This window comes from Conger conger, chromosome 10 (genome assembly GCF_963514075.1).
Source record: "Conger conger chromosome 10, fConCon1.1, whole genome shotgun sequence".
Classification (NCBI taxonomy): Eukaryota; Metazoa; Chordata; class Actinopteri; order Anguilliformes; family Congridae; genus Conger; species Conger conger.
The window spans coordinates 30701025-30728347 of record NC_083769.1 but is presented as its reverse complement, the minus strand read 5'-3'; the positions used below and the strand labels follow the sequence as shown (position 1 = coordinate 30728347).

At 41.1% G+C, this 27323-nt stretch overlaps 3 protein-coding genes across 9 annotated transcripts; all 3 read right to left on the bottom strand.

Annotated features, from left to right (window-relative positions):
• Positions 1-320: 320 nt before the first annotated feature.
• Positions 321-2807, bottom strand: LOC133139639 (uncharacterized protein SCO4629-like). 3 transcript variants are annotated; one of them, XM_061259239.1, is made up of 6 exons: positions 2675-2807; positions 2040-2128; positions 1677-1800; positions 1402-1554; positions 679-861; positions 321-459 (listed from the first exon to the last, which is right to left on the bottom strand). In XM_061259239.1, exons 2-6 carry the CDS (start codon positions 2115-2117, stop codon positions 341-343), a joined length of 657 nt encoding a protein of 218 aa, XP_061115223.1. In that variant the 5' UTR covers positions 2118-2128; positions 2675-2807; the 3' UTR covers positions 321-340. The 3 variants fall into 3 exon arrangements, with proteins under 3 accessions (XP_061115223.1, XP_061115224.1, XP_061115225.1); XM_061259240.1 differs by having other exon boundaries at positions 2668-2784; XM_061259241.1 differs by having other exon boundaries at positions 2638-2708.
• Positions 2808-4835: 2028 nt separating this feature from the next.
• Positions 4836-10813, bottom strand: mtg2 (mitochondrial ribosome-associated GTPase 2). 3 transcript variants are annotated; one of them, XM_061259232.1, is made up of 7 exons: positions 10706-10813; positions 9484-9714; positions 8607-8754; positions 7907-8022; positions 7590-7808; positions 5677-5815; positions 4836-5446 (listed from the first exon to the last, which is right to left on the bottom strand). In XM_061259232.1, exons 1-7 carry the CDS (start codon positions 10721-10723, stop codon positions 5073-5075), a joined length of 1245 nt encoding a protein of 414 aa, XP_061115216.1. In that variant the 5' UTR covers positions 10724-10813; the 3' UTR covers positions 4836-5072. The 3 variants fall into 3 exon arrangements, with proteins under 3 accessions (XP_061115216.1, XP_061115218.1, XP_061115217.1); XM_061259234.1 differs by lacking the exon at positions 10706-10813 and adding an exon at positions 10335-10490; XM_061259233.1 differs by lacking the exon at positions 10706-10813 and adding an exon at positions 10324-10432.
• An 890-nt stretch (positions 10814-11703) lies between these two features.
• LOC133139638 (calcium-responsive transactivator-like) lies at positions 11704-24787 on the bottom strand. 3 transcript variants are annotated; one of them, XM_061259236.1, is made up of 11 exons: positions 24651-24787; positions 23186-23262; positions 22911-22995; positions 22426-22570; positions 21886-22086; positions 19990-20154; positions 17024-17125; positions 16368-16460; positions 16068-16187; positions 14783-14910; positions 11704-14353 (listed from the first exon to the last, which is right to left on the bottom strand). In XM_061259236.1, the coding sequence occupies exons 1-11, from the start codon at positions 24717-24719 to the stop codon at positions 14327-14329; spliced, it is 1212 nt and encodes a 403-aa protein (XP_061115220.1). In that variant the 5' UTR covers positions 24720-24787; the 3' UTR covers positions 11704-14326. The 3 variants fall into 3 exon arrangements, with proteins under 3 accessions (XP_061115220.1, XP_061115221.1, XP_061115222.1); XM_061259237.1 differs by having other exon boundaries at positions 19990-20109; XM_061259238.1 differs by lacking the exon at positions 17024-17125.
• Between the last annotated feature and the right edge of the window lie 2536 nt (positions 24788-27323).

The following is a 27323-nucleotide window of genomic DNA, read 5'->3' as shown; positions in this document are numbered from 1 at the left end:
TCTAATCCCGGTGTAGCCACAATAAGATCTGCACAGCCGCTGGGCCCTTGAGCAAGGCCCTTAACCCCACATCACTCCAGGGGGGGATTGGCTCCTGCTTCATCTAATCAACTGTATGTCGCTCTGGGTAAGTATTAATGTAATGTAATAATTAAACTAGAATCCCTCCCAATATATGATGCTTCAATTAGGCTATAATTAATTAAAACCACATGCAAGTAAAAGAAACTTCAAAGTCAAGAACATTTTACTTATGAACACAGCCTGAGGACAATCTTCTTAACAACAAAGAAAGGTTCTCTGATGTGCAAATGGGTTTTATTTAAAAGGTGACATTGCTTTATTTAGGACTGTATCCAGCATTCAGGAGCCATTGATAAGCCGTGAGCGCATCAAGTGAGATTTCCTGTTCCACCTGGAAGCCTTTCTTCGGATAGTCTTGGATTCTCTCAAAGACACCTATAAGGCAAATCACAGCCACATGAGTCAGTGTGTGTGCGTGTGACGGATCTTTGAATCAAAAAGTGAAGGCATTAATGTGCATCTGAAATGAAATAATCTTGGTAATTGTAGAAATACAAAAAACTACTTAATTCATCATGCAAACAAAGCATTACACCAGCAGGAAAGCAGCAGCTGAGAAAGCTGAGGAGAGCTCTTGGCCTCAGAGCGCGATACCTAGCATGTATCCGATGAGGTCACTGCCAGTGCCCACGGTGGAGTGGGGGTACTGGGCAAGGTCAGTGCAGGGGGAGGTGACGATGGCCCGCGTGTTCTCCTGCCCTCCTGGCCACTGGCACAAGAAGGTGGCCAACACTCGCCGCTCCATGAAAGGCTGCTGGACTAGAATCACCCTGTTGACTGAGGCACAGTCATCCACATTGCAACATTTTATTTATTTATTTGCAGTTTTGTGAAATATTAAATATGTTATGCAGCACAAAATCCATCTTAATATTAAGGCATCAGCGTCAAACAGCAAGATATAATTCCTCATTTTTGCATCAGTACTGCGAATAGTATAAGCAGTGCAAAGAAAACGAAAGTGTGAATCCGTGAAATCAGAGTATAGCACCATTTTGGGTATCTGCTGCCATTTCATGGATCACTAATCCCTCTTGTGGCAGAATAATATTATGGCACAGGCTACAATTTTGTCACTGTGCTCAAAGTGGACAACCCTGAAATAAGGGGAGGGGAAATTTATGAAAACATAAATATATATTTCTTTATATAATTTAAAAGGGGCAGTACAAATGCAAAAAAAGGCAGAAGAAAAGAAGGGTGCTGCCGTATAGTTTCCGTGTAGAATAAATCTGACAGGAGTATTACACTTCAACAACTTTCATGTCAACTAAAAGATAAATTCACTCATCCTCCCCCTTTGACTGCGGTAGACACCTGGAACAAGGTTGTCCTTAAGGACTTGGTAAGAGAGGCGGATGTTTTCTCCAGTGTTGGTGGCCTCAGTCTCCAGCAGGATACTCTCCCTTGGGACCCCCATTTTCAGTGCAATTTCCAGGAAGACCTGGGCTTCTGGCCGCTGCCAGACACCTGTGAGACAATGGCTGGAATGTTAGTATGGCAGGAGGTGACACATGCGACAGAGAAACACTGACTGAAAGTTCAGAGGATAATGTTGCTACGTGAGGGCTGTGTCCTCCCATGGGCCTCACCTGCGGTTTGGTTGCCCAGGTAACCCGTAAAGAGCAGCCAGGGGGCCCACCCCTCCAGGAAGAGAGAGGCGGCTCTCTCTGCTACACGCAGGTCATGACAGCCCAGGCCAATTATAACATCACTCTGAGCAAAAGAGTATTCATCAGGAGTTAGCTAATGTCAACAGTACATTTCTCTTAGGTTTAGGAAAGGTCCCACTGTAAGTAACAGATATCACAAATAACCAAAATGGAAATCTGAATGACAAGGCAGATTGAGAGTTAAAAGAGAAATAAAATAACACACAGCTTCCTCTTTCACTCTGTCACTCACACACACACACACACACACACACACACACACACACACACACAGGGTCTCACCTTTTCAAGTGGCTGGTTAAGACACAAGTAGCTCCACAGAGCCTGGGTGGATTTCTTACACTCATCATCCATTTCCATGACATGACCACCTGAGGGACAGTAAATGGAGCACACGTGAGACACCGCTGTAAGGGCAGCCATCACTCAGTGTGCTGTTTCACCCAAATCCCACCGTTGGCTGGAGCGGCTGCTGGAGAGCATCCTTTCAATGACTACCAGAGAGCGTTTAAATAATTAATGTCATTTTTATTTTGATTTAAATACACATTATTATATTTAAGCACCCAACTTGGTTTTATACACTCATATACTAAACAAAAAAGTAAAGGATTTCACGTCAGGAGCCCTGTATTGAGATCCTTCAAACGGCCAAAGGCCCACTGAATTTCTGTTTCACTGCAAAACACATCTGACCACAGGCTTTTTACACTACCAGGTCCTTTCCCACCTCCTCCACAGCAGAGGCACAAGAGAAAGCATTTAAAATACCACTTATCGCATTAGGATCGCTCCCGGCAGTTTTCATCTTAACATAATACACTCGCTACAGTCCCTTCAACCTGCATGCACCGTCATGCACGGTGACATCAACACCGACCTTCCTCAGCATCCAGCCCGCTCCACTCACCACTTACTGTAACAGGCTAGGCTTGGCGCTGAGCGCAGCAGATTCTGTGCTAGATTAGCCGCAGAGGAGACATGATCTGAGGCCCTGAGGAGCTCGGCTGACTGTGCCAGCTGCTGCTGCACTGGTGTTTGCCCAGCAGTGACTGCGCGCCCCCCTTTTGTTTGTCACCCCTGTTGTGTCACCTGACTGAACTCCAGCATGACAACACAAGGAGGCCTCTGCCTCCCGGCTCGACTGTCAGACCTGTACTGACAGTCTGGAGGCCCATTCAAAAAGAGAGTGGGTGTTAATGCCTGCTATTTCAGGCAGCCCGCGCATGTTTATTTCATTTTGTAACCATTTCAGATCGGGTGGTCATTGTGACAGGCGGAACAGTCATATTTTTTGTTAGAAACCTCTGGAATTGTGCCTGCTGCGTGGATCGCAAATAACCCATGATCCAGAACTAGTTTTGCACCATATGGTGTAATTTGAAAAACCTGTAGCAGCATGATTCAAAATGAAAAATAAAAATAATATTTTTGTAAAATAAATTCAATTCAATTCAGAGGTTCTCAAACCCAGTCTTGGGCCCATCTGTGTATGCATATTCTTGTTGTAGCTAATCTCTTCATCAGTTAAAGCTGTCAAAAACTTGTATTCAAGTTCTTGTTTTTATCAGATATTTTTTCCTTCAATTGAGGTTTGGCATTGTCTTCTCAACTTCTCATACATTTCATACAAAAGGTATAGTTTCAGTGATCCAGTGTCCAAATTTTTTAAAATAAAAACATTATCTGTTTCCAAAGTACAGAAAATGAATGCAATGTCTGAGATGTAGAGGTTGCAAGGTGGAAAATAGAAAATAAATGAACGGATGGAGCAAAATGTGCAAATATCAAATATGAAAGTATAAAGTATAAAATAATTTCTTGTATTGAATTTAGAAACCATTTTAGTTGGAAAAGTACACATCACTGATTATCATCTCAGCATTATTTATTTTATATCTTAGCGGGCCACATTTGTTAACTTAAGTAGAAGTAGTAGTCGATTACAATGATTAAATAACTCAACTTAGCCTTTATATTTAAATAAAAGTCCTGATTATTCTAACAGGTCTGAAGGGGTTTAGTAGAAAAAAGGAAAATTCTATCAGCAAAGCGTGTACTGTATGTCTTCACTTAGCCCAGTTAGCCTCGTCGCAGAAGCAACTGATACTGTTAATTACAGTCACAAGTTTTAAAATAATTAAGCTTTTCATTTTTCCATACCCTTGTGTCAACTTACATTTACAGGACGCTTGTGTCGGAGTCTGAGGAAAACATTTCCAGAAATAATTTTATTTGAAAATTCAAGAACTAAGTAAACAAATGTGCCATCACAAATCCTGCCTCATAAGGGGTCTGTGATGTCATCAATACTAGAACATGCAAGCCTACTGTCATTTATTCTATGCCATCGACACATTTGTGACTCACTTTTAAAAAATCTCATTGCAACGACCACAAGAGTATTTCCAGGATTTTTCCTGAAATAGATCTTCTCTCTTCTTCATGTATACAACTGCACATCAAAACTGTACCAAAATAAAACATTCGCTAAAACTGAAAATATTCATTTTATTAACTCAGGGGGTAAAAGTGGTCGTCTGGCAGTCGGAAAGGTTGCTGGTTCGAGCCCCCGACCTAGGTCAGTGTCCCTGAGCAAGAACCCCAATAGCTCCCGACGAGCTGATTGAAACCTTGCCTGGCCTCCTATCACTGTTGGTGTGTGAATGGATGAATGGGAGACATGAATCATAAAGCACTTTGGATAAAGGCGCTAAATAAATGCAGTCCATTTACCATCATATTTCTGTGTGCGATAATCCATTGGCCATTTTCAGCTTTTCACAATTTATGTGACCTATAACCTCTAATTTATTTTTCATGTGAAAAATGTGTGGGAGCGGAATGGCCACCAGCGGAATGGCCGACAATGTTTGTGCCGTAATTAATATAAAAATGTTATGCTTTAAATCGCAGCTGCTTGAGGTCATAGACGTAATGTACAACAGTAATGTAGCCTCATGTAGACATAAATAACACAACAACCTCTGGCAGAATGCTTCGCAACGCAAGGCAATTTCAGAGTGCATTACTGATGCACACATACATATCATAGAGTAAAAACACTGTACACACCTACACAGTATACCCATTTATTAATTTACAAAACGCATGGGTACACACACTGTGACTGAGCAGATGTCTATATAAATACAAATCACCAGAATCTATTAAAAAATATCATAGCTTTGACTGCATTGTCCGTTTTTGTTTCAATTACATTACATAATTACACACTCAAAATACTTCTTTAAAGATGAACGTATAGCCCCAAACAGGAAGGAGCGATACAACAGCAGGTAATTCCTGCTGTTCTCACAGCCTGATGCCCTCCCCCTCCTCTGCGTCGTACAGCTGCCGCAGGTGTAGGATGAGCTCCTCCACGTTCTGCCCGGTGAGCGCTGACACGGGGATGACCCGCTGGGCCACGTGAGCCCGGAGGGCGGCCAGGTTGTCCTGGGCCTCGGGGAGGTCCATCTTGTTGGCCACGATGGCCTGCGGCCGGCGGCCCAGCTCGGGCCGGTACTGCTCCAGCTCGAAGCGCAGGTGCTCCAGCTGGGCCCAGGGCTCCGGGCCCGACAGGTCCAGCACAAACAGCAGGAAGCGGCAGCGCTCAATGTGCCGCAGGAAGGAGATCCCCAGGCCGCGATTCATGTGCGCTCCCCTGATGATCCCTGGGATGTCTGCCACTGTCGCCATGGAAACAGATAGGTTAACAACAGCCAAAATCATAATGACCACTCCTAAAACTGGCTCAGCTTCACATAAAATTAGAGACTAGCTAGCTAACAGGTTTAATAACTTGTAGAGTACTCTTGAAGAGACTGAAATAACTTTTGACAATAAAACATTAAAGCAAAATCTAGATTTAACAACAAATTGAACTTTTTCTTCTGTATCAATACTCTTATTCTCACACCTGCCACTTGCACATGGTCCCGGTATTGCACAACGCCGACGTGGGGGTTAAGTGTGGTGAAGGGATAAGCCGCCACAGCTGGCCTTGCATTTGAAATGGCCCGTAACAGCGAGGATTTTCCTGCATTCGGAAATCCGACCTGTAGAACAAACACAAAATGCAGTGAGCATTAAAGAATATATACAGTCCCCTCAAAAGGTATTGGAACAGCAAAGCCAATTCCAATGTTTTTGCAAAACACTGATTATATTTGGGGTTCTGATAAAAAGATGAACACGAGACAAGAGCTCAGAACTTCAGCGTTTATTTCCTGGTATTTCCAGATGTGTTAAAACTACTTAGAAAATAGCACCTTTGATACCAGACCACTGAATTTAGGTCAGCAAAACTATTGGAACAGAGAGTATTTAAGTAAATGAAAGTAAGTAACAATTAATATTTGGTTGCATATCCCTTGCTTGCAATAACTGCATCAAGCCTGCGACCCATTGACATCACCAAACTGTTGCATTCTTCAGTGATGCTTTTCCAGGCTTCCAGGCTTTTTTACTGCACCCTCTTTCAGTTATTGTTTGTTTTCCCTTCAATCTCCCCTTCAGGAGGTGAAATGCATGCTCAATAGGGTTAAGGTCTGGTGATCGACTTGGCCAGTCTAAAACCTTCCACTTTTTCTCCCTAATAAAGTCCTTTGTTGTGTTGGCAGTGTGTTTTGGGTCATTGTCTTGCTGTACGATGAAGTTAATCCCAATTAGTTTGGACACATTTCTCTGTAAATCGGCAGACCAAATGTGTTTGTAGACTTTTGAATTCATCCTGCTGCTACCATAATGGGTTACATCATCAAGATTAGTGCTTCACAGATGAGCATGAATGTTTTGGATCATGACCATATCCCTTCTTTCACCACACTTTGGCTAATCTTAGGTTAATCTTTGTCTAATCAGTCCATAAAACTTCCAGAACTTTTGGGGCTCATCTCTGGCAAATCTCGCCTTCCGATTCTTACTACCGATGAGTGGTTTGCATCTTGTGGTATATCCTCTATATTGCTGCTCACCGAGTCTTCTTCGATTGGTTGATTGAGATACCTCTACCCCTGCCCTGTGGAGATTGTTTGTGATGTCACTGACTGGGGTTTTTTATTTCTTTTATTTTGTTTTGGGGTTTTTCTTCAAAGCTCTCACAATGTTTCTCTCATCAACTGCTGTTGTTTTCCTTGGTTGACCTGATCAATGTCTGTTGCTCAGTATGCCTGCAGTTTCCTTCTTTTTCAGGACATTCCAAGTTGTTGTTCCAAGCTATCCCCAATGCTTATCCAATGGCTCTGATCGATTTCTCCTCTTTTCTAAGCTTCAAAATGGCTTTCATTTCTCCCAAAGACAGCTCTCTGGTCTTCATGTTGGTTTATCTTGCAGTATTCACAGGCAAAACCCAAGGCTAAGACCAAGAGTAGACATTCAGAACTATTTATTGTTTAACTAATCAATCGAACAGGAAGCATCTGGGCAACAAGAAACACCTCAGTCACATGTTCCAAAACTTTTGCTCACCTAAAAATTGGCCTGATAGAAAACATGATATGTTTGAAGTTGTTTAACAAATCTAAGATATAAATACCAGGAAATTCTGAAATTCAGTCATCTCATGTACATCCTTTGACCTAAAACTCATTGGTCTTCAGTGTATAGCAAAAACAAAGGAATTTACCTTGCTGTTCCAATACTTTTGGAGGTGACAGTATGTTTGCTATGAATTAAATGCATGTCCTACATTCTAGAAACAGTTTTCTTCCAGATATCCAGGTCAGATTACATGTCCCAATACATCACACAGTTATACATACTGCATATGGCTACCCAGACACAGGTCTGTATACACTAAGTATTGTTACTGGGTTTCCCCATCTCTCTCACCAGTCCAGCATGTGCCATGGTACGCAGCTCCAAATGCAAAATCCGCTCCTGCCCTTCTTCTGCTGGGCTGGTCTGGGATGGTGCACGGTTCTCATTGGACAGGAAAAACCGGTTCCCCTTGCCCCCAGCTCCACCGTACACTGCGACATACTCCTCGTTGTGACGGGTCAGCTCGGCAACTGTTTTTCCATTCTCCTTAAGGACTGTACCGACAGGCACCTGTGGTTTGTGACACGAAACACAGGCCTTGCTGTGATTCGAGCCCCTGTCGACTTTAAAATGGAGAGAGGGCCACGGAGTGAAACATGTACACTCACTCGGATGTAGGTAGCGGGTGCGTTGTGGCCGTAGCAGTTTTTGTTGCCCCCTCGTTCTCCATCTCCCCCGCGGTAAACAGAGGTGAGCAATGACAGCGATTTCACTTGTCGGTCAACTGTAAATATGAGGCGGCACAAAAAGCATGTGCAAAGCGAAATTGTGTCTCCCGTAAAATGCGTAGTTTCATATCCAATCAGCAGACTCCACAGCCTCTACACCACCTTTACCATTTTGTAACAGGGTCAAGCGCCTAATCTTTTATTCAAAATGGATAGGTGAAACAATGGACAGCAACTGCTCAAAATATGTAGTGAAAAAATTATTTTATAAAGCATATATTTGTAGATATTTTTTTGCACTCATGATACCAACCATCATGGTATCAGTCTAATCCTAATTATTTTGTGAAATGTACTAAGCTCCTTTTTGATTAGTTGACTATTGACTATCCTCTCTTGCATGATCTGAAACCATTCAGTGTGACAAATATGCAATAAAAAGTAAATCAGGAAAGGGGCTAATTATTTTTCATGGCACTGCATGCAGTGCAATACTGTGATCGTTCATAATTTTTGGTTTTTGCTTGACCAATGAAATCATTGCTTGTACATATTTTTTTAGTTATATGCATAACAGCACATACAATGTACACGCTTAAATGAATAATTGTAGCTGGACTACATACTAGTATAAAATTACCTTTTATAACTATATTTCCTCCATCGCCTCCATTCCCTCCATCTGGCCCTCCCCATTCTTTCCTGGGTTCACTGTGGAATGTACAGGCACCCTTGCCACCTGTGCCAGCAACCAGCTTCACTCTGCGCTGATCAACAAAGTAGCGAGTCTGATGGAGAAAGGCAAGAGGAACAGTCATTTTACCTATGGTTCCATAAAATGGGGCAACAGTGGTTCACCCAATATGCATAAAAAAATTCCCAAATGAAAGCTGTCATGTCTGCGCTTTTATTTCAAATCCAATGTGCTAGAGCACAAAGCCAAAACAACAAAAAATGTGTTTCTGAGCCTCATAATACAGTAACAGTTTGGAAGATAATTTAGAAGAGAGAGAGCACCGGTGTATGACTTCACATTGTCTTGCTGTGGAAGCACTGTCCAATGAGTTTGGAGGCATTTGGCTGAACTTCAGCAGAAAAAAATGGGTCTGTACACTTCAGAATTCATTCGGCTGCTGCTATCAGCAGTTACATTATCAATGAAGACAAGTGAGCCGGCATCTGTGGCAGCTATATATTCCAAGCTATAACACCCCCACCACCATGTTTCACAGATGACGGGGGTGCTTTAGAGAGGGGGCAGTTCCCTTTGGCCTCCACACTTTGCTATTGCCATGACGCTAAAGTAAAATTTTGGTCTCATCTAACTGTCTGCAAGAACTCTGGAGGTTCTTTTAGATACTCAGCACACTGTAATATCGTCATCTTCTTATTGTTGTTTTTAGCCAACTCGTGGTTTGCATCTTGCAGTGTACCCTCTGTAGTTCTGGTCTCATAGCGTCTACATAGCGACATGTGCTTGTAAAAACAATATGAAATTGCAGCACTATTGCCCTTACCAATTTCTTCTCTGAAAGGTCTCTCTTCTTCTGAATTCCCCGAGTCTTGGCGCAGAGCGAGCAATTTGTGGAGAAATAGCTCCCAGTTCCTAAGATTTTCCACTGAGCTTTGCTAATGTCGGACACAAATACAGTGAGTATTCGTCTCATGTCGGGCATGGACCAGAACATCCGCTTCATTCCTTGTACGTTCCATCCTCGTACGAGGTTTGGCGAGTTCAACATTGCACACTGGTGACAAGTTAACGAAAGTTAACCCACAGCAACAGAGAAATTATGTCGTGCGAGTAGTAACTTAGCTAACGTTAACTAAATACGTTTGACAGTGGCAGCAAATAGCCTAACGTTACTACCTAGCTAGTTAAATAACGTGTGTGAAGTTGCAAGCTTATTCGCGTTATAACGTTAGCTACAGAATAACCTAGTGGAGGAACAAACTGAGCCAACTAGCCAATAAAAGTAATGTTTCAGCTGCAAGCCAAGTTAGCTACCTAGCTACAGTACAGCTTGTCAAAGACACGGACGCTTTTCGCCTCCTTTCATGCAGACAGTACATTTAGAGAACTGGTACGTGCATAGCTTACTCTTGAACTATATGTTTTTTCGCGATAACGAAAAATGAATATGAAATCAATAATGGGTATCACGCTAACAGCCATCTAGCCTTAGGTCGCATGGGGCTTGCGTGAAACATGCTGGCTGTTCTCTGTCAGTGATGCTAGCCAGCTAAGAACCTAGGCTACATAAGAGGAAGCTTACTAGGTAACCACATGTCTATACATGCACATAAATACAAATCTAATAATACTTTCAAAATGTAGCTATATAAATAATGTCTACCATTCATTTACCGGATATTCAGGTGCACATTTCGAAAAAAGTCTCTGATAACAGTCCTTGGAAGTATTTGAAAATACGGCGAGTACTACGGGCCAAAATTCACTACGCTAAAACTTGTAATTACCGAAACAAGTGAAAGGCGAGTGAAAATACTAAATTCATTAACCGCATTGATCATTTTTGCATCAGTATCACCCCGTACCTGTCACGTAGTAACACCAGGTTTAGATTAATAAATCAATTCATGTAGCGATTTACAATTCACCATCACCTTTTCAGATCCTAAAATATAAATGTGCAGTGTTTGCAGTAGGTTATCCCCCCCATTTTCCATTCAGAGATTCCATAATCTCTCCCCCTGTTTTGTTGTACTTAATTATACCTTTTTCAGTGGCTCCATAAGGACCAGAAGTGAGGACCACTGCCTCAATGCTTTTCATAGCATTTAAAATTCCATCCATGCTCACGTCCCTTGCTGGCTTCCCATACTAAATTAACTAATTGGAGGAACTCTGTTAACGATCACTTAGTCATTAGTCACTTAGCTGTGCAATTGAAGTGCCTATGGGGAGCCCAGGATGATAACCATTAAAACACAAGTTTAAATTCCTTCAGGTCACATGCTGGAGACAAACTGGTGTCCATAGAGTCTGTGAAATAAATGTAATCTGTTTTAGTGAATCCTTTCAGATGACTGGTATGTTCAGCAAATTTTCACTATGGAATGTAAATGTGTGGCCAATACTTGTAACAGTAGCCTACCCGTGAGAAATTGAATGTGTGCAGTTAGTGGGAAATGGTGGACATTTTGTTTGCATTTGTGCATTCTGATTTTAAATGTTTCAATTGGTTTAGTGCAGGGGTCGGCAACCCTGGTCCTGGAGAGCCGCAGGGTGTGCTGGCTTTCGTTGTTACTTGGCATTAATTGATCAATGAAGGCCATTGATTACACAGTTAATTCACCTCACCTGGTTTCTTGGGTCTGAATCGGTTGCTTATTTTAAGGTGGAGACGAAAGGCAGCACACCCTGCGGCTCTCCAGGACCAGGGTTGCCGACCCCTGGTTTAGTGCAATGTGTTATTCTATAAATACATTTTATTGAATGGATTGCAAAATAAAAATTATCAATATTTGTTTCAAGCCAGCATGTACTCCTGTTCTGCTGGATATGATGTGAGATTATGATAGCTACTGGTAAAACTATATATTCCACTTCCTATCCTTCACTGTCTCCTTTATGTATCCTCTTTGTGAGATGGCTTTGCTGCTCTGGCTGGTGTCTCTTTGGAAGGCATGACCATGAAATTGTGGACAGATTTGTTTTCTTGCAGTACACATAATTATCAAATTTGGGCTAGTTGCCCATATGCAGACGGACATAAAAGCTGAAAGTTTATTTTTTATATTAAACAGTAATCAAAAAAAGAAACAATATAGAACAAGCAATGCAGTACAATTTACTTGCAAATGAAACATTCATATTTGGTCAATGATTTACAGCAGTCGCTCTTTAACAGACACACACACACGCACACACACATACATACACACACGCACACACACAAAATGGTTTACAGTGAATTTCTTTACACTATAACCAAATTTTAAACATAATACAGATAATATACTGAATTCACAGGAACCAAATAAATTCAAATTGACACATAATGTAGTGTAGAGAAAGAAGTCTACGATTGTCACAGAACAGTTGTGTAACATAATAAAGCTGTCTAACAGCCAAGTACATCAATGCTATTTCAAACTCCTTTTGTAACATCAAAATGGTAATGAATTGTGCTGTCCCCTTTGTAGCTAAGATAATTTCAGCACCTGGTTTGCATTATTATGGCATTATTACAGTCAATATCACAGCAGATATGATTCATATAGCCTACAGTAAACCAGTTTTTGCAATACTGGTGGTTATGCTACTTTGATTTATACAAAACAATCACAAAACTTCATACTGTACAGTGTCATAGAAACAATAAGGCAAATGTGTCTGTGGAACCTTTGTTTTGAATGTCTTAATGTCTACCACACAACTAAGCTCTCACCTGTACACTCCCTTACACCTGACAGTACATGCTTTCAGCAAGGACACAGCACAAACCAAACATCTCATACTTGAAACAAAATACTTTTAGCAAAACTGAGATGCCATATGAACATGTGCACACAAACACACACGCACATACACACATATACATACACAGAGGCAATACACATCAGTCTGAAAAATACACATTCTATAAAAGCATACCCACACCACATGTGGATAAACACAGCATGGCCTGGTCTAACCCTTTCATTAGATTCACTGCCTACATATTAATACTGTTAAACCAGAGAATCTGTGGGGCACCAAATAAAGTTACTTTGTCTTTTTCTAAATCAAAACAAATTGAACAGTGCCTTTCTTACTTTCTAAAATACTTCTATGAATACCTACTGGTATTTTTGTGATTTATTTATTTTTAAATAATACATATTAAATATGCCAGTCTAAACATAGATATGCCAGGATAATGCTCCTGCAAACTTCTGCAGAGCCATGATAAAGCCAGAAATAAAATATAGAAGCGCATGTAAAATCTGCTCCTTGTGTCCCTGTAAAGAGGACACTAGAGCATAGACATCCGTAAATCACACATACATGCTTTTCTATATCCATTATTGTGACTGAATGTATTGCACTTGGTGATATAGGTAAAGGTACAATATTTACAAAGAAATGTTCCAACATCCAGTATGTAGACCTAAAACGTTCCTTTGGTAGTTTTCCAGTCACGTTCTATAAATAACTTTATTGTCAAATTTGACAATGAATGAATAATTTCATATTATAACAGAAAGGGCAGGGATATTTTAGAAAAAAAGTACAATAAAATAATTTTAAGAGCAAATAAAAACAATACACAAATTAAAAATGAATAAATATATAAAATATGTATAAAAGTAAATAAAAATAAAAAGCCACATTTACTCTATGGATGCATTATAATTTGATCCAAAGAAAACAACCCTACCTAAATAAAAGTACACTTAAGAGAAATAAACATCTGGCACCCTTGTCTGAGACTTTCCAACCTACACTAAAATAGCCTGATATGAATTTTCTGAGCTACTGAACAAGCAACAGCATATGATAAAAGATAAAGAACATTATGAACACCAATGCTAGTGGTGCCTGCTGAGCAAGACAAGTACACTCACTGATGACAGAAAGGCCAATGAATGGTAGTGGTAGACAGCTAATAACTATTTTTCCAGTGACAACATACACTATGGTACATTTGACTGGAGTTAGTACCTGTAGCCTTGCTACAGAAGGCTACACACATGCATGCAACAAGGTCAAGAGTCAACAGCACCACCAACAATGAAGTGTGCTGTAGCACTCAATGTGGACTACATGAATTACACAATTTGAGGCTTTGTTCCATATCAGTGATTCTTAATGACTGTGAGAGTCGTCAGAGAGTGACAGCAATACAGAGTGCCTATGCCAAGACCAACAGCAAAGGTCTTAAAAATATATAAAATGAACAAATAGTGTTATACAGTATGTTTGCCTAAACCCAAAGAAGATCTCACATATTACTTTTTTACTTCAGTACTGTGACTTGTACTGTGTTTTTTTTTTCATTCAGGATACAATAAGAGATTGAATTTGATAAGATAAACTGCTCCTAATCACTTCATAAACAAATAAGCACATTCCTTTCTCTGTTACAAGAAGAATTTAAAATATATATGCACACAACATTTCCCTTGTGCTTTCTCTTGAGACAGACACAAACAAAAAAGACAACTCTGAACAGGCTCTTTGGCCAATCAGATTCACACTGTCAAACAGTTAATGAAAGGTAAATGGATTTCATATGGGCTACTTTACTTTCCAACTGTTTATCACAAATGAAATGAAAAAAGAGCTATCAAGCAGTGTACACAAAACTGTTTACTCTTCTATATGCCCAAAAGTCATTGACTTCCAGCACCTTATTGCTGGTAGTTTCCATACTGACCCTGTAGATGAAAAAACAGCAAGTTTAGTAGTGCATGTGTATCAGCACACAGGAACTCATTATTCCCTACACAACATAAGCTGCAAAAGTACACACACACAAATCGGAGCTGTTAAATTATTAAATACAGTACAATGCTCAGCAAATAAAAGAAAAGATGAAGGATGTAAAAAAAGTAAGTGACAACATCACTTATATACACATATCACAAATATATAATCATATTAAATTATAGCCATATACACATGGATTCATAAATTGTCCACATCTGCTTCTACATATGGCAAATATCAGTTTTGTAAAAATTCCAAAAACCATTCAAAGTGTGTGCATAGTTAATGCATAATAATAATAATTATTATTATTTTTAATATGAGCTATGAGTATTTTTTGTTGAGACCAGACTCTAGCAGAGGACATTGGAGAGTACCTGCTCGTATGTGTAGGGCCTCTGTGTCTGGCCACTGGCAGCAGCCTGTGATGAGCGGTATGAGGTGTACTGCTGGCCCTGACCCTGCTGGTAGCTGGAGTACTGGGAGGAAGCGCCCTGGCTGGGCCCTGTGGGAGAGCAGACACATTCACCACACACTTACAAAAACACTTACATGTTTTCATTCAAAAAACAGTATAGACAGATCAAAGAAAAATAATAATAGATAATATTATAAATAGGGGCGGCACGGATGGCGCAGTGGGTAGCACTGTCGCCTCACAGCAAGGAGGTCCTGGGTTCGAATCCCCGTCGGCCGGGGCCTCTCTGTGCGGAGTTTGCATGTTCTCCCCGTGTCTGCGTGGGTTTCCTCCGGGTACTCCGGTTTCCTCCCACAGTCCAAAGACATGCAGGTTAGGCTGATTGGAGAGTCTAAATTGCCCGTAGGTATGAGTGTGTGAGTGAATGGTGTGTGTGCCCTGTGATGGACTGGCGACCTGTCCAGGGTGTATTCCTGCCTTTCGCCCAATGTATGCTGGGATAGGCTCCAGCCCCCCTGCGACCCTGTTCAGGATAAGCGGGTTCAGATAATGGATGGATGGATGGATTATAAATAGGCCAAGAGTGTAACAAGAGACTCATCAAGCTAGGTCAAAGCGAATAGCACTGAGTTACTTATACAGAAGCTTCTCGCTCATGACTGCTGTCTGTCCTGGCCCCACAGTGGTGGAATAACCTCCCTCTTTCAAACGCAGACTGAAGACTCATCTCTTCAGGCTGCACATTTCCCTCCCTACCTCACCACTATGATTAGCCTTGTGTATGCCATAGACATGCCATAGACTATAATGGCACTTATATAGTTATATATAGATATTGTTGTGTTTTGTATTAGCTATTGTATTGTTGTACTCGGGGTATTCTAGCTGCCAACCGTGGTATGCTAGTTTGTAAGTTGATGTATTCTTCAAGGGTTCCGCTTGTATCTGTATGGTCACGCAAGGACTCGGAACCATACTGTCCTCTCGGGTCCTCTTCACACTTGTTCCTGTGTTTGATCTGCACTTCATTGTATGTCGCTCTGGATAAGAGCGTCTGCTAAGTGCCTTGTAATGTAATGTAAAGTAACAATACAGAGGAATTAATTCTGTATGTGAAAAGGGAGCAGACTATTCATATTTATGTATGGCTTTGTTTTACAGGCACGCTGATGAACCTCAGATATTGCCGAAGAACATCTCTGTGACATTGCCCTTCTCGGTAGGGTGCTGGGCCTGGCCCTTACCGTAGGCCTGCTGCTGCCCGCTGTAGTTCTGCTGGGCTGGGTACTGCTGCTGGCTGAAGGACTGCTGCTGGCTGGAGCCCTGCTGATAGGAGCTCTGCTGTTGGCTGTACTGTGAATTCCCTGTGGGCACAGAGCGCATAAGCATTATTCACATTATGGCCTGTCCATCAATGGCAAAGTATGACTGCCATGCATCGCAGAAAAACAAGAGAGCATTTTCTCTGGTCGTGATCACTTTTTGGCCACATACACCTGAAGATGAGCCCAATGTAGCCATGGCAGTAGAAGGAACACATGTACCTCCTTCGTAGTAATGCTGTGAAGAATCCTCAAAGGACCTTTCATAGCCCTGCTCACTGTAAGAGGATTGTTGGTAGGAGTAATCCCCATGACCTGTAGGCAGACATACACGGAAAGTGAATCCATTAACTGAATAAATGGCAAATGGTAAATGGCAGGCATTTATATAGCGCCTTTATCCAAAGGACTGTACAATTGATGCTTCTCCATTCACCCATTCACCGACAGTGATTGGCTGCCATGCAAGGCCCTGACCAGCTCGTCAGGAGCATTTGGGGGTTAGGTGTCTTGCTCAGGGACACTTCGACACAGCCCGGGAGGGGGATCAAACCGGCAACCCTCCGACTGCCAGACGACTGCTCTTACTGCCTGAGCCATGTCGCCCCACACATGAAGAAGACAAGTACTAAGAAGTGTCAGTGTTTCATTCACAAACTGCACTCCACACCAGGTCTGAAATTTCAGCACACCAGAACGTAGAGTCAAAAGAGGACAGATTTGGAGGAACGGCTGTGAAACTGACCACAGCATTCTGGGAAGGCCTTGGCCTACACAAATACACTTGTAAATGAATAAGAGTTTGGAGGTGCTAAAACAACATAGGTTGAGATGGGCGTTGTGGGATGTGTATTTAGGGTGAATGCTGTGATTATTACCATCAGGGTAATACTGCTGGTTAATTGGCTCGCTGGAGCTCTGACTGTGTCCGTACTGCTCTCCGTAGAACTCGTCTTGTCCCATGTACTGCGGTGCTGATCCTGCAAGACAGGCGACACCAGGGTTGGTTAATCGACTGATTTGACCAATATCCTGTTGTGCTGACTGCTAACGGACAAGGAGATAGGGCACGGGCACAGTCTCCAAATCCCTAGTGTAATGATTACCCATTGGGTGGTGAATGGGGACCATATAATGGCTTAAATCCATTCAAGTTTGATTATGGACACAGCCAACCAAATTAAACTAAACCTACACAGAATATTTGTTGTCAGATATTGCAACTGGGCAAGGGAGATTGAGAAATGGTATTTCCCATGGTTTCAAATGCTTTATTAATGTCTAATACTTTATACAATCGTTATACAATTGTATGAAAATGAAATGAAGTGGTCAGTTAGGAAAACCCATAAACAAATGCTCATTTTAAAAAGCCAATGAGAGAGAAAGAGAAAGAGAGGGAGAGAGTAGGGGGGTGGATCTGTTTGTGTTTAAAAGTTGGATGACACAAATCAAAAGTTTTCATTATCAAGAGTGAACATTAATCTTTGGGGATGGTGTGCAGAAATTTCAGATGCTATTTTTTTCCTTCAAATTGTGGCATTTACTTTCTTAGAACTAAAGATAAGCTGCTTTCTCCAACGCATTTTATATAAATACATAAAGCATGCAAAAAATATAGACCTAATTCAGTGTTAACCAAGAGTTGAACTACCTGACACACAATCCAACAGTGGTGAAAATATATTCAATTGACAAACTGCACTATTCACCTTCATGCTCAAATAGTATATTGACACACAAGAATTCTGTCAGAAATAGGCACGACATACAGCAGAACCAAGTTATCTAATTCCGTGACAACCAAGCAAATAAGGTTCGGGGGTGGTGAGATTCAAGTAAGGGAGTGAGGTCTAATGAGAATCTGGACAGTGAAGGTACCAGTAGCAGACATTTTGCACCTGAGAAAACTTCTTGGGTTAGGTGTACCAGCGCCTCAGCTGAGTACGATGCCCAGGTCCACGCTGAACACACAGCGGCACACTGGGGACTATTTTTGGGTGCACGCTGACAAAAGCACTGGGCGGTGATTTACAGAAACTAGGACCAGAAGTGACAGCAACAATAAATCTTAACTCGCCTCTTAAAGCCACAGGCAGAGCACACAATGGCCTTGTTATTCTGCTGTACTGTATTACCGTTAGAGGTACCAAGCAAGGCGAGACCTGTTTCCCATGTCTAACATTCAAACTAGAGCCTGATAAACACTGCAAATTCAATACAAAACCTGCTTACCATTTTGAATACGACCAGTACTTATGCCATACTGTATTCTGTCAAAAGGTCTGAAAATTATCTAGCTGCATAATGATTAGCTTAATACACACATAATATAGCAAAGCTAGGCAGGTGCTCTGCCTACTGAACCTCAGCTTAACAATATTTCCTGTCCTGCCTACAGTATACGTTATCTACAGTCAGGTCCATTATTTTTGGCAACCTTGATGAATATGCACAAAAAATATATATATATATATTGACATAAACTTTATTTTCCAACATGAGCCAAGTAGTGTGCTTTATTAATGATTCAATGGAATCAACCAGAGTCTTGTGTTTTTTCAAATAAAAATTATTATTGGCACCCCTGGTTTAATACTTTGTGCAACCACCCCTGGCAAAGATGACAGCCTTGATTATTTTCTAAAGATTTGTGATAAGGTTAGAGACCACAGGTTTTTTATGGGATGTCAGACTGAGATGGCCATTGCAGAGCATGGATGTTGTTTTCACGTCACCATTTCTCTGTGTATTCTGATGTATGTTTGAAGATCAACCTATCATCTTAGCTTCCGAGTAGAGATGGCCAGATTTTCTGCCAAAATTTTACTTTGTTGAATTGATTATTTAATTGATCTCTTTTGCCACCAAACATGTTGATGGTGTGCATAGCAAACTCCAAATGTTTGGTTTTGTTTATTGAGCTCAATAATGGCTTTCTTGGTTCCAGGCTCCAAGAGTTTGATGGTATAGGTGGTATAGAGGTGCCATTTTTTGGCCCCAACTTGCAACCGATCTCAATTAGCAATTCTAAAATCATGATCCTTTATAGGCTCCCTCACCATCTTCCTCACCATCCATGGGGACAAAATACACTTGCATCCTCTTCCTGATATGTTCCATTCCACATGTTTTACTCTTTTTATTTATTGCCATTACAGTGCTAAGTGGTATGTTTAGCCATTTATGTATTTTTTTGTACCCATTACCTGACTCGTGATCAATTCCCATGCATTTCCCATGCAGATGGATGTCAAAGGGATTTTGCATGCTTGTTACCTGATTTGTATACTCTAGTGAAACAGGGAGTGCTGGAATGAGACAGTATAGTTCATTTAGACTAAGATTGACTAAATAAAATCAAATTGTATTTCCAATTTAACTTTTTTGGTTATTTTATTTACAATAATTGTTGGGGGTGCCAATAAGTTTGACACCTATGATTTTCAGAAAAAATTTGATTACTTAATAAAAACCATTGACAGTAAATGTATTGTAATAAGTATATAGGTTCCCATTATTATCTGTGTAGATTATATGCAGCATTTTTTCTTCATTTTATCAAGAATGCCAATAATTAAGGAGATGACTGTATATTCGATTCTGTTCATTTTTTATGATGAACTACATTCCTGCATTATCATCAATGCCAACTGTGAACCCCTGGGTTGGATTTTACATGGCAATTCCACCGCCAGAAGCTATATGCAAAATAAGCTTTCAATTAGCCCTCCTTGTAAGGAAGTCAGTGCATATTAATCTAGCCATGCTTCATCTCCGATATACAGCTCCGCAAGCTGGCTTAACATACACTAAAAGCTCATAAGTTGAACCCATCGCTTACCTTGCTGTGAGGGACGGTAGGATCCCATGGGTCTCTGTGCCATCATGCTGTTGCCTTGGTTACCCTGTCCCAGCATCCCCATGGACTGCTGCCCCTGATAGTGCTGGCTCCCCGCTTGAGCTGAGGAGTAATGAGACGTCGCAGCTTGCTGGTGCATCATTGTGACTAGAGGGATTGTGGGAAATAATGCACATTAAAAGAAACGAGCACATTATAAAAAAAGGGGGCTAAGGGTAGGAATGAGAGCAGAAAAACCTGAATTCAGGTTAAATTAACAAAACCAAGGGGTCAGAACAGAATCCGAAAAGGACTGCCAAGCCAGGGGCAAATTCAGAGAGATAGAACTAAACACACTAATGGAAGGGGCAACATGTCCAGGAAATTAACAAGGAAGTGTGTGAACTACATCCCAAAAAGGGGGAGTGGCTTCAGGCTGATGAACTGCATGTGTTTATCATACGTTCTGAGAGTAAATATTTCAATGTTCAGCTTTTGAATTTCATGGAAAATATTGCATACAAGGAAATTAATATGCTCACAATATTTTTAAAGCAAGTGACCAGAATACACCTGACCAGCATCCTCATCCATCCATCCATCCATTATCTGAACCCACTTATCCTGAACAGGGTCGCAGGGGGGCTGGAGCCTATCCCAGCATACATTGGGCGAAAGGCAGGAATACACCCTGGACAGGTTGCCAGTCCATCGCAGGGCACACACACCATTCACTCACACACTCATACCTATGGGCAATTTAGACTCTCCAATCAGCCTAACCTGCATGTCTTTGGACTGTGGGAGGAAACCGGAGTACCCGGAGGAAACCCACACAGACACGGGGAGAACATGCAAACTCCTCACAGAGAGGCCCCGGCCAACGGGGATTCAAACCCAGGACCTCCTTGCTGTGAGGCGGCAGTGCTACCCACTGCACCATCCGTGCCGCCCAGCATCCTCATATCACACAAAATTGTCTGGCATGACAATAGGCTCTGCTGCATTTTGTGGTCTGTTAGCGTCAGTGTTAACATCAGTGTCGGTGAAGTAAATCCTGTAACAATACCAACTACAAAAACTTTGCATCCTATATTCAAAGCCTAGTATTTAATTGCTTTGATTGTTTGCCAATACAACTTGAATTGAACAATCCAAAACTTTGCCTTTACCACTATCTTCACAGTTTTTGTGTGTTTATGCTCATTCACAACAGATCAGGATGCAATGTGGGAACATATGGTTATGTCAGTCCCCCCAACACAAACACAGGACACTAAAGAGATGCCAGTTAATGACAGCATGTGGAAGGAAAACAGAGTAATCAGAGAAATCAGACAGAGCTAGGTTGAAATCCTGGAAATGTAAGCTGATAGTACTTTCCACTGTGCAACCCAGAATAATTTCAGATATTGATAAATTGCATAATGGCTTATAATAACTCACAACAATGACAGCTGTTCTAAGCAATCGTGGATAATTTAAATAAGGAACTCTCATTAATGAGAACTGGAGAAGACAAATGGGAGGGACTGGCAAAAATGCTGCATATTTTCCACTTCCACTCTCTAATGAAAAGGTAAATATGTTGTACAGTAAAGCCCTGTTTTTTGCGATTGTCCAGTTTTATGACTCCCCAAAAATGTTATTTTCCTCCTGGGGACAATTCATGTATTCTATCACAAGAGTGTCACATACAGTATCAGTGTTTCCTTCTGCATCTCACCTACTGACATGCCATTTGTAGCCTAAAAAAACAAGTGTCATGCTAGACACTCGCACATCATGGATCGTACCACTACAGTACGTATAAGGGGAGTATGAGTACAAATGCATCTGTGAGGATCTGAGTGGAGACTACTCCCCCTGAATGGAGATGTGTTGATGGTCCTGGCTCACCTTGGTTGGACTGCATGTTGAGGTTGCTGCGGGAGGCGTAGCTACCCATGGACTGGCCCTGGCTCTGCATCTGCACACCCTGTGAAGACGGCACCGAGTGGCTGTAGCCTGTGGCCGAGCCGTGGCTACTGACTGGCATACTCATGGACGTGGAGGGCAGGGACGTCTGGCCTGACTGCTGCATGGAGGCGTGACTTGGGCCTGACAATACATGCTCACACAGTCAGTGAGCATCCAAGTGTGAAGAACACATTCAGTTCATCAATATGTTAAAAAAGGACTGGAAGAACATAATAGAAAAGCTGCTGGAAAGAAGACAAAAAATGCAATCTGTCCATCTCCCACTGGTATCCTGTCTTCTTTCTCTTTCCTTATGACCGACTTACAGACAGAGCCACAGGAGGTTGGATGGATAGGTCAGCAGGAAGTCACATGGACAACAAAGCAGATGGGACAGGTCAGGAGGTGGGCAGACAGGCGTGTGGACAGGAAGGCACATACAGGCAGACATACAGCCAATCGGACATGCCGACTGCTCACCGTTGCTCATTTGGCTCTGCATGAGGGAGGTGGGTGGTAGCCCAGTGGTCATGCTGTCATTCAGGTTGCTCTGGGAGTGCAGGGCCTGGCTGCTCCCACTCTGACCCATCCCCCCTGGACCCATGTTTATGTTCTGTGTGGGAGGCTGAGGGTGTGGAGGAGAAAGATTGCAGAGGAGGGCATCACAGTTGTATCTTCCTTGCCAACGAATGTCTGACTATATACTCCAGGGTAGCCATTGAGCCACCTCTGGGCAAAAAGCAAACATCTGCACAAGAGTGGGGTTCTTACTAATGAGCAAGACGATATGAGAAGTCTGTATTGCAGACACGTAATGTTGTAATGTTAACACTAGGAACATGTTGCTCTGAGTATTTAAAGGCAGCTAAGTGCAAATGGTAGTACTAAGGGAAAAGCCTAAAGAGGGCTCTGGAGTATGCTGAGATGCACATGCACACACAAGCACGCACACGATTTCAACTTACCGCTGGTAACAATGACTGCATGTTTTGATTTGAATCTGCTATTGTAGCCAGATAAACCAGGTTTCTGTGTAATATTTGCTGATACCTGTGAAAACACATGTGAAAAACTAGTAAAGACCAGCAACCTATAAGAACAGAGAGAAAAATAAGATTAATAGCCTATTAAGATTGCCATGCTAAAATGCAAACTAATGACAAAGGAACAGCTACAGAACTACAGAAGGAGCATATAAAGTATTATTATAAACTATTCTCTTGCGCAAAAATATACTCACTGAGTGCATTCCGCCGTTTTCCCTTTACTCTGATAGTCCATAATGCACTGTATCAGATGATGATTTTCATCCAGCATCTTTGGAGAGAATATTCGTTAAATTATATAAATTGCCCTTCTCAGGGTTTGTCACAAATATGCAGACTATGGTCTTGCTGCCGTATAGCAATGATCTTTTCCTCCCGTGATCCATTGAAAAGTACACTAAGATGGGAAAAACGATCTAAATCTAAATCCAAATTCCTCCGATTTGCACTTTCACTGAGCTACTCCTCCTCATCTACTCTCGCAACACAATTATCTGGGTCAGTTGATTCACCCATTCCTCATAAATTGGCCAGCAGGAGGTTGTTTTGCGCTGAAGAGATAAGTGAAAAGAGGACTGATTCTGATTTCTGTAACATATGAACGCCATTGCAACATATTCATTTGACACATTCAGTGAAAAATAGATGAATAAATAAAAAGAGATCGCTAAGTTCCGCGCAAATGACCTGTTTGTTACGAAAACAAAGAATAAAACAGGAGACCAGGTTACACATGTCCGGTATTACTATTAAGGTGTGCACTGAAATCACACCTGTAAAAATCGTGGCTATGCGTTTGTAATTCCCTGTTTTGTTTTCTCTCCTGTCGTGTTGGCTACAGGAGGAACAAAGGTCTGGATGTTCGTAGACAGACGATGTCTGCTCCCGAATGACTGCTACACCTTCCATTATCACACAGCGTTGCGAAGACCATCGGGATGCGCAGCCCCAGATTTATAGCAAGCCAACTACCTCCTCAATAATTTTCTGTGGGGAGCATAAAATTGTTTCCATTTTGGCAATGCTCTATTGGAATTCCAGTTCAATGACGGAATTAACGTTTTCTAAGGGCTACAGATCCACTTTGCAACGGATACAATAGAGCCAAAAACATTGTCCACAGCATAAGTGTAAATCATATTTAAATTCCAAGAGGCACCTGCAGAATCAATAACCTAGAATTTCAGAATCGGATTTATACATTTTAGATTTCATGACTAACGTTTATCCAGAAAGACCTGCTGAAATGTTAGCTCCAATGTTATTTTCTACTGTATGCTTAAGTAGCCTAAGTAGCCTGCATTTTAAGGATATAGACTATTTAAGGTGTAATATTCAGCCGAAAAAATATATATAAAAAAAACAAACAAACAAAAAAACTGCATATTTGATATGATTATTGAGATTATTATGATATGGCATTATTATATTTTATGAGATAATTATATTATTGAGAATGCACCTACAGAAATTATCTACCACACGCTTTGTTTAGTCTATAGTATACCAGTAAGATACAATTCCAAATTCACTACTTTCTCTCCATTGACCCAGGCTGGCTACACACTCACAACCCTACCAGAATAGCAACAATAATGATAATAATAATAATAATAGAAAAACATTCACATTGAACATCATGGAAAAAAAACGCATTACCTTTTGTATAGTTTGTTGTGTCACCTCCCCTTTACTTCTGGGGCGAGCCGAAGCAAACGCAACAGACATTTTCAGTCTCTATAAATAGCTATATATAAAAAACGCTTCTTTTTAATCTAATTTTTTATCAACCAAGCTACCTCCTATTACATACTAAGGTTTCCAATCCTTTGAAAAAAATAGGGGGGTTTGTAGATCCAAGACTAATCACACAGGGATTAAACATCTAGCCAAACACATAACCCTTGAAAATAATTTCATAGTGTTATACTGTTTCTGCAACATGAAAAATATTACACATTTAAAGATTATTAGCTATAATGAAATATTCGGTGGCAGCAAGATATACACATGTTCGGATGTCATTTTTTGGTACAATCCAGTCTGTACCAGTGTAGCCAACTACTCTACCACTGCCAGTGTGTACGGGTGTTCTATGATTCACAACAGCCAATACGTATATTATTCAACGTAAATTGCAGTAATTTGATAACGTACAAACGCAATAAATCATACGTAAAGGTACGCTGGCAGTGTATTCCGGGAAGCGGTGTGCAACATGAACCCGTCGTATTTAAGCTTAGTTAGGCTACTTTCAGTTTTGAAACCTATCGAATGTTTCTCTTTCAGGTGTAAACATGAGCTACGACCGAGCAGTCACAGTTATTTTCTCCAGATGGTTATTTATTTATGTTGGAATATGCTCAAGAAGCAATGAAAATGGATTCGACAGCAGTAAGAACAACTGACTTTATATTCTTGAACAAGTGTTCACGACAAATTGTACTTTACATCACAGTATTCTAAGGAATATGCCTTCAAAAATAGCCTACTGCAATTAATAAAGGTGCGTGGGACTGACGGCCGATGCCAGGATTGACTGATGGAACACTCAACCAAACTGACCCATCCAGAACACATCATGCGTGGAAGGTAAGCATTTAGTTCCAGTACTATTTCCATCAATAACGCCAAAGTGCTTCTGCATGGAGATGGAGACGGAGACGATTGGTACACAGCCTGTACACAAGATACCTAACCCACTAAAACTTTGTGATCAAACAGTTCCGTTAGGAAAACGTCAAACCCACCAGTCCTATACAGTACATGAACTATAGTCTAACTGATATACAGTGCAGTATGTCATCGAACAGTGACACCATTGTTGTTGCTTTAGCCCAATACTCTAGCTCATTGGATTTCAAATAAAACAACAAATAAAATACAGACTCAGCATTCATTTGATTTAATTTTTATAGTCACCATATTTTAGGGGAGCGAAGAGAACACTTGGCTGCTCAGCTGTTACTTGGGCAGTTGTGTTACTTGGCTTCATTGGTTCATGTATAACAGAGCTAACCAAAGGTCTAGAGTTGATTCTAGGTGTGGAATTTGCATTTGGAATCTATTGTTGTCTCAACACAGGGACCAAATAGATGTCAGTGCCAGTAAAGCAGGCTGAAATGTCAAAATAATTTGATCAGACACATTGGGCTTTGTTTTGCTATTAAGTGCTATGTAGCTTGCAAAAGCTCCAGTAGGGTGGCAGTCCAATTTAAAGGGGCAGTTCACTTTGGATATTGTTTCAGTTTTACAGTTTTCTACTGGCTCAGATGTTATGTGCTTTGAATTATATTTTACTTACAGAAGTCTCATGACTATGGTTTGGTTTTATGATGGGTGGTTCAGGGGCATTTGGGGTTCATAGTCTAAAGCCAGAAATGTTTTCAAACATTTTAACAACTCCATAAGCAGCCATACAACCTGTCTCTATATAAGCTGTTTCAGAGTTGAAGTGAATTTAACTTTAGACCAAAAAACCACAAATGCCCTAAAAACCAGCCATTGTAAACCTGGCAGGTCATCTGAAACCTAATGAAAATAAAATATTCTTAATCACACAAAAACTGTCTGTAAAATATAGAAACATAGAAAATATAAAACACAGAATGTGAACCATCCCATTAAGTACACAATTTGTGTACCATTTACTCTTCCACAAGTATACCCTATTAAATGTCAAACATCCAAAATATTTAGGTGAGAATCCTGGAATAGCCAGATTGTTTTTCTTTTTGGGGACACATTACTATAGAGCAGGATGAAACGAGACACTGGATTTTCAGCCTGGTCCTGAATTCCTCAAGACAGTACAGGGAGGACAAAAGCTTAGAGATCTGGTAGACAAAAGTGTCCACCACACTGTACTCATCAGCTTGTGTAATTGATTGGGAATTCATTGGAACAAAGTGTTGTGTAATTATGCTTGGTCAATGAATCTGGAATGGATAAACCCTTCCCTTGCCACTCATTAGGAAATAATGGGGCTACTCAAAGATCTACATCCTAAAACACAGATGATTTGAAAGTGCGTATGTTAAATGTAGATGTACAGTACACAGAAGCTTATATGGTTGTTTGATTTCAGGTTGGGAGCAGACGGAGTCAAAGCTTTGGGTTGGGCACATCCCACCATCGTTTTCGCACAGCTAATATTTTGCATGCATTTTCTAGGGCAATGCCATTTTGGTACATGCAGAATAATTCAGGGAATTCTTTGAAAAACTATAGAGATTTGGAATCCAGTGAAAAACAGCAGTGGCATGCTTGTGGGTCAGTACCAATCAAGCTGGAGGATGTCATAACTATTGATGAGGTCCAGCTATTGAGATG